At 33.7% G+C, this 8,199-nt stretch overlaps 1 protein-coding gene across 1 annotated transcript; it reads right to left on the reverse strand.

Moving 5' to 3' along the window:
* Positions 1 to 5,855: 5,855 nt before the first annotated feature.
* LOC127073599 (probable receptor-like protein kinase At5g20050) lies at positions 5,856 to 7,618 on the reverse strand. Its single transcript, XM_051014774.1, has one exon. It carries the CDS (start codon positions 7,457 to 7,459, stop codon positions 6,113 to 6,115), a length of 1,347 nt encoding a protein of 448 aa, XP_050870731.1. The 5' UTR covers positions 7,460 to 7,618; the 3' UTR covers positions 5,856 to 6,112.
* Between the last annotated feature and the right edge of the window lie 581 nt (positions 7,619 to 8,199).

Genomic DNA, 8,199 nt, shown 5'->3' on the forward strand with positions numbered 1-8,199 from the left:
TGGATAAACGGTGACCCCAATCTCCTTTACGGTGGTGCATGATAGATCTGTATAGTTAACACTCTAACTCTTAAGTCAGTTCAAGATTTTAAATGGGTATATTGAAAGTGGAGATCAGAGATTGTACCTTGCTCGTCACCTATGAACTATTTTTATACTTTGGGTTGAGTATAATGCATTTGAGATGGACTGGGGCATTAGTCATTCAGGTTTTTGGACGGTCCAAAACAATTACCTACGTCAAAAAAGTGAGGAGTCTAGTATAGAGGAAGAAAGGAATCAAAATATTGAAATGGAGTTAGAAAATATTTTGAGTTAATTCTTGAATTCTACTCAAGTTTTCTTTGATAACCTTGAAGCTCATTGCGGGAACGTTATTGAAAAAACTGTTGAATTTGAGAAGAAGTCGGTTGAGATAGAGATGGAGTGTCATGTCACTATTGTAAAAGAAGAAAATTTGAAGAAAAAAATAATGACATGGAAAAACAGTCAAGAGTAAGAAAGAGAGGTCTCTATAAGCCATTGAGTCTTAACCAATTGAAATTAAAAAAAAACATTTGGAGTTCAATTCTTCTCGAATATTGATGCATAAAAAACCCCTAGGATCTTGTTGTTTGAGCATGAAAAATGTTTCTTCTTTATCTAAAATAAATGAGATTACTATCTAAAAGAAGGAGAGGATAAGATGCAATATATTTCATAACCTTTTATCCTCTTTAATATGAGATGAGGCGTCAAGTTCGTGATGTTAAACAAGCGTTTCTTGGAAGGTAACCCAAGAGTGGTAACAATTTTTTTACTTTACTTTATTTATTGAATTTTAGTTTTGAGATAATTTTTTTTCCTTATATTTTTATATGGATAATTGATTGAGTGGTCGTCCCAGCACCTTGTTCCAATACTTAGCTTAATATCACCACTAACTAACATAAGTTTGAGATCATCAATAATAAGAAGAGCACAGGCCAAACATTCAAAGAAGTTATCAGTCATCTAAAAAGTAGTCAAGTTGTAGACACACTCTTACATTCTTTAAATATCATTCATAGGTTTTTATCCTTCCACCAAACCTCAATACATGTCCCGTACATATGAAAATGTGTCATCATCTTTGACTCAATAGAATTTCACGACAATGATACAAGTTGACAATAAACTAACTCACACTCATCTTTCAACATTACATTAATATTTGAGTCTTCCTAGGAAGATGGTCTAAGAAACTATGCGAACCGACACACATGAGGCAAGGAAATAACTTAAACACCCTTAAATGCAAGACTCACAAATAAAAAAAGGTCTTAATAAAACTAGAAGATGATTATCAGCATATTGCAACAAACGATATAAAAAACGTACCTCTAGAGAGGACACATCGGTCATACGTGTCGGCGAACACACACGAGTGGATAGCGCATAAAGGCACTTTAGACAAAGAGATTGTTAAACAATTTTTTTTGAATAAAGTTGTCTCTCAAATGATAAAACAAGATTTTTAACCTTTCTCTAATACCATTTTAAAATTTATGTTATATTTAACTAAACCATACAAAATTGATATATATATATATATATATATATATATAATAAGCTCGTAAAATAAGATCGCTTAATCGCTTATAAACATTTTCTCGACCTGATTTATAGAACTTGAGTTAGTTTCATAATTGAGCTCTAAAATTTAAGGAGTCAACACCCGTCTCATTAAGGCATTGTATCGTTAGAAAATATTCCAAAATTAAACAATATCTTGCTATTTTCTTAAACAATTAAAATATGAGAATGCTAAAAAATCAATCAATTATAGTTGAATTAGACTTTTTCTTTGTCTACAATACATGTATGTTTTCCTTGTCTAGAGGAAAGTTCCTACATCCACAACTAAATTGTTAAATTGTTGTACTACATCCACAATTAAATTGTTAAATTGTTGGGCAAATATTTTCTATTTATATGTCTAATTTCAAAATCACAGTCAATTTCTTAACAAAATATTAAATTTGAACCACAGAACCAAAATGATATATATTTGATCTTTCAAAGGATGATACAAGAAATAACAATATCGGGATTATGACCAAAGAAAAAAAAAACAGCATCAACTAAGAAAACTATAAAAAACCACCGTAAGAAATAAAAACAAAAAGAGCATAGTCACAAAACACACAATAAATTAACATTAAACAAAGTTAGAACTCTCCAATCTGAAGATACCTAAAAAGAACACCATAATCACGAAAGACGAAACAACATCAAATAGAGGTCGAAGATGCTCACCTATCTATCGGTTAAGAAACAAGATAGGATTCTCACGCTAGTCCGAGAAACCACAAGAGTTATCAGCAGACCTACCAAGACACCATTTCCAAACCAAGAAGATGCTCATATCTCCCATGTCATTTGATGTCACCGAAGACGCACAAAAAACCATATCATTTCGAGTTTTTCAAATTGACCAAACAACGACATGGCAAATCATTTGCAACCCCATCTCGACCTAGCACCCCCCGATGAATGGATAAACATTTGAAAAAGGGTCAAATTATCTCTAGGAAAAACAACACACCACCCTACCCACCTGAAAATCCTATACCAAATAGAGGAAGCAACATTGCAAGTCACAAAGAGATGAGAGAGAGACTCAATATGCAGCGAGCAGAAGGGACATGAAAATGTGTCAGATGTAAAGGAGACTCCCCTCTTAAGTAAGTATTCTCTGGTAGGGATACGATCCTGAAGAATTTGCCAAGAGAAAATAATAACTATAGAGGGGACCTAACTATACTGAATATTTGGAAGAGCTAACTCAAAAGGGGTGACCGGATGCCTTGGGGAAAAAACACGGGCCAAAAGACAAGAGTAGGCGAAAGATACAAAATAAACCTTATCTCTCGAGTCATGCCACCACCACTCATCACTAACAATAAAGGGGGGGGGGGGGGGGGGGGAGGATGGAACCTCTAATCAAATACTGGAGCGCTCAAAAGAGTCAACTCATAGTCAAAAAAAAAAGGTCTCCTTCACCTGAGATCCCAAACCTAAATACCCTTGTCTCATCTACCAACTTTCCTAACAAATTTAAAGATCTGGTCCGAAATCAGAAAAATGAGAGGGAATCTATGACGCATGGTGGAGTCCCTAATCCATATATCATCCCAAAAGGAAGTAAAGAGACCAGAACCAACTGGGGGAGGGGGGGAGAGGATGGAACCTCTAATCAAATACTGGAGATCGCTAAAAAGAGTCAACTCATAGTCAAAAAGAAAATGTCTCCTTCACCTGAGATCCCAGACCTAAATACCCTCGTCTCATATACCAACTTTCCTAACAAATTTGGAGATCTGGTCCGAAATTAGAAAAAGGAGAGGGAATCTATGACACATGGTGGAGTCCCTAATCCATATATCCTCCCAAAAGGAAGTAAAGAGACCAGAACCAACTCTCAAGGAGAGACCATCTCGAAACCAATCAGTAGAATCAGTCACTCTAGAACTCATGAGGAAAACCCCTCTCGTTCAAGATGAAGCCAATCTAAGACAACCAACTCTCCCACCAAGAATAGAGGTCGTAGGGGCTATACTATATTTGGCCACAAGGATGTCACGCCAAATACTCAAACCCCCTGAAAGCAGGCGCCACATTCACTTGTCCAGAGGGCCAAATTGACTAACTGAAGGTCATGAACATCAAGGCCCCATAGCTTCTGAGGCTTGCACACATCAGCCCACTTGACTCAGACAATCTTAAACTGAACTTTCATTCCTCCCCAAAGAAATTTTCTCTGAATCTTCACTATCTTCTTCCAAACTTTGACTATGTTGCTTCCTTATATATATATATATATATATATATATATATATATATATATATATATATATATATATATATATATATATATATATATATATATATATATATATATATAAATGAATGAATTTTGTTTTCAACTTTTCTAAAGAAATAATGGCATTTCGTTTGCCAATGATAATTCAAGCTAAGCATATCCTCTTCCGCACACTCTCTAAAGGCAAAAAACGTGTTGTCAGCCAATAATATACCAAAACGATATTTAGCTGTATACGTTGCAGAAGAGAACAAGAAGAGATTTGTTGTTCCAATATTATATTTGCATCAACCTGCTTTTCAACAATTTCTTTGTAAAGCTGAAGAAGAATTTGGATTTAATCATCCAATGGACGGTCTCACCATTCCTGGCAGAGAAGACGTCTTTGTTAATGTCACTTCTCAATTGAAAAGTTAACCACAACAGCAATCTCAAATGTTTTCTCCAGTGATCTCCGAAGAGTATGCAAATGCCATATATGACTGCAATTTCCTACCAAGTCCAAGACATGGTCTTGCTGTCATTTCATCAAATGGACTATGCTGGCCAAAGATTACTAGAAGCCATTCTACTTTGTAGCATATAGAAATTAACATAGGCCATGCACTATTTGGTTAGAATTTCATGCTTGAATAGTTTTCATTTTGTTTAACAAAATGACATGATGTCTAGAATTAATTACTCAATAGAATTAAATCTAGAAGCATTTAGCTACTGGTGAGAGAGGCTGTTACCAGCTCTCACACGCTGATTTGGTTGCACACTGGTGTGTCGCAGTGTTTAAGGGGCCAAAGGTTATAGAACAATCGGAAGTGTATACAACATGGCTGGACAGAATGTTCGAGAAGAAAAATGTAGAGCAGCTTTAGAAACCACTATTGATACCGTGTAAATTTTATAAATTTTGTTACTATACTTAGATGACACTTCTATTACTTATTATTGTGTTACAATAAATACATTTTTAAATGTCTAATGAATAAAAACTAATGTAAAAAGTTGTATATTCTTAAAATAGTAAAGGAGTAAAAGTCGAAATAAATTTGTAATATCATTCATTAATGCAATATCATGATGACAATGACTCAAGACATATTCTTTGGATTCATCAAAGAGATACATTTTTGGAGTTCAATAACATTATTTTCCTTTTAAGATTCTATAAAATAAAATGCAATTGAATATTTTTTCTTTGTTGATGTGACATCAACAAATTCAAACAAATGTATTATGTATTGGTTGGTTTTGTAAGTGGAATTCGTAAGCAATAAAATAGGAAAAGTGTTAAGCAACATGATGGATTCTCTAAGATATGTACAATGCATGCTTGGAGATTATGATATTGGTGAATTTAAGCAGAAATGGGATAAAATGGTCTATGATTTTAGTTTGTGAGAGAATAATTGTGGTTTTTGTGGTGAAATCAGTCACAATAGAAATGGGATAACGACTTGTTATCTAATAGCCAGATTGTTTTAAGTCAGATATACGACGAGGTTGATGAAGGCAATAATGATCTTGGCGATGCAAATATTGATATGGTAAGAATTATCAATAATATATTTCTGTTTATAATATTATCTAAATTGGTATTTAGTACTAATTTTAATAATCAATTTGCAGGAAGTGTAATGATACTTTTTACAATGATCACCTATTGGACTGTGTTGCTTTGAAGATTTCAAACTTTAGTTGATTTGAAATCATCTATTTAATAAGGTTTTGAACATTGAAAAATAAACTTTTTTTTAGATTAGCTACATTGAAGACATTTCATATTTGACATCACTGTTATGGTGAGCTGAATGTTAGATACTACCTGTTTTGAAATAGTCTTGCAGCTTACTAAGATGCGTGAAAAATCTTATAAGTTCCATATCTTACATCTTCACAATCCAGATTTTTTTCTACTACTTCAATGACTTACAAGGTGGACAAATTTTCATCATGTCATGTTAAAAACTTACCCCAATTTATACTGTTAAGCTAAAGTAACTCAAACAGAAGAGTCTTGTGTTGGAATCAATTAGAAATAAATGACAATATAAATCAAAATTGTACATACATACATACAATGTAGTGTGTGTTTGGAAACTCGGTCAATTGCCGCTACCTCACTTTTAAGGTTATACGCACCGTGCTTTCCTGAAGCAACAAATGCAAGCTTCCGTCAAACGTGCCGTATGACTGTGTTTTTGGAGTAATATCAAACATAGGCCTAGTTGATGTCATTTTGCATCAATTACATTGTGACACAAAAATGTTATGTTATCTACCAGACAAAATAGTGGAACCTAAAGAGTAAGTAGATGTATTACAATCAACATGAGTAGACACAGATGTCAACAACCTCACTAGATTATTATTATCATCATCACCAGCATCTTCATCAACAGACAACAAATCAACAAGAATCATTCTAGTACCTGGTGGCTCCTCAACTCTCACACGTCCTTCAAGCATATCCACAACTTCAACCATACTAGGCCTCAATCTTGGTTTCTCTTGTATACACCACAAAGCAATAAACACCAACCTTTTCACCTCATTCTCATCTAAATTCTCACTTTCCAACAATCTTTGATCCACAATCTCCATCAATTTCCCTTCTCTCAGTTTCTCATTCACAATCTTAGGAAAAAATTGCCACTTTTTCTTACTCTTATCTCTTGGATCTTCCACCCTTGAAACATTCCTTCTCCCTCCAATTAACTCCAACAAAACCATTCCATAACTATAAATATCAGTTTTCTCAGAAATTCCACGTTCTAATAACCATTCAGGCGCTAAATAACCTCTAGTTCCTCTTATCGTTGTCATCACATTACTCTCGTCTTTTCCCACAAGCTTTGCAAGACCAAAATCAGCAACAAGTGCTTTATAATCTTCATCCAAAAGAATATTCTCTGGCTTCACATCAAGATGCAAAATCCTAGATCTACAATCATGATGAAGATAACTCAACGCTTTCGCAACATCAATAGCAACATTATACCTTAAATTCCAAGGCAAACAACCACATCTACGTCTCCTCGTTTCTTTCACCGGAAAAATCCAACAATCTAACGACCCGTTTGGTATAAACTCATAAACAAGATACCTAGGTGGTGTCGGAGAATTACAATAACCAAAAAGTCTCACAAGATTAACATGTTGAACACTAGCAATAGCTGAAACTTCTGATCTAAATTCTCTCTCACCTCTTTCTTCACCATGGATTCTTTTCACCGCAACTGAAGTTCCATCGTTTAGAATGCCTTTGAAAACTGAAGCGGATGAGCCTGTACCGATTATTGCTTGAAAATTATCAGTTGCTTCTTCAAGCTCTTTGTATCTATACTTTGTTGGAATCCCGGCAACTTTTCGCAAGAAACTGTACTCGATTCGAAGCTCTCTTCCTTCTGATTTCAACTGTAGTTCCAACACTTTTCTTCTTTTGTTGTAACGGTATCTTATCAGTATGCATGAAAAGACAGCGAGAATCACCGCGATTGAAGCGCCGCAAATTAGGAAGAAAGCTTTCGAGAGTTTTAAGGAAACACGACAAACGATGATAACAATTATTAAGGATATCACTGATAAAACAGCGATTGTATGAACTTTTCTGTCTTCCATCAAAACTTCATTACTTTTTGTTCTTCCAATTATTTTGTTTTGTTTTGTTGAAGGAGAAAGAATCTATTTGTTCTTACAGGTTTGCAATATGAGAGGAGAAGAGTAGGTGAGGTAATTATTCATTTTTTTTTTTAAAGATTGTAGAAAATAAAATAAAAAATCTAATGTGTAACTTGCTTTAAATATTCATTTATGTGGACCATTTTTTCAAAAAATTTATTATAGTGTGGTTGATTTGAAGCTGGGAAGAAAATTAAATTTAATGACGTAGTAAAATGGTTGATGAAGTGGGACAGGCTTGTACTTTTCAGAGCAAAGAATGAGTAGTTTTATGGGTTTTGATTTGGTCAACATTTGACGATTATATATTGTTGACTTTATTTTATTAGTCAAATAATGGAGATTGATGAAGGTGAAGGGAAGCTTTTATATATTGCACGTGAGATATGTGAGTTAATCTTGGTATATTCCATGATAGTAATGATAGTGTTCTTGTTGTATGACCAAGAGACTAGCTTCAAAAAATAAATAAATGTTTATATAAAGATAGAATTTAAATAAACGGTCCAAACGAATTTTATAAAATTAGAGTTAATACCTTCTTATCATGTTTTTGATGTACTCATGTAAAAAAATTGTGATTTTAATTTTGTCATATAAAAATATAAAAATTATGTTATTTTAAAATTTTAAGTGAAGGGACACATTCCATATGCTTATTTGTTATGTTCAATAATAAT

Source organism: Lathyrus oleraceus, chromosome 4, assembly GCF_024323335.1.
Source record: "Lathyrus oleraceus cultivar Zhongwan6 chromosome 4, CAAS_Psat_ZW6_1.0, whole genome shotgun sequence".
Classification (NCBI taxonomy): Eukaryota; Viridiplantae; Streptophyta; class Magnoliopsida; order Fabales; family Fabaceae; genus Lathyrus; species Lathyrus oleraceus.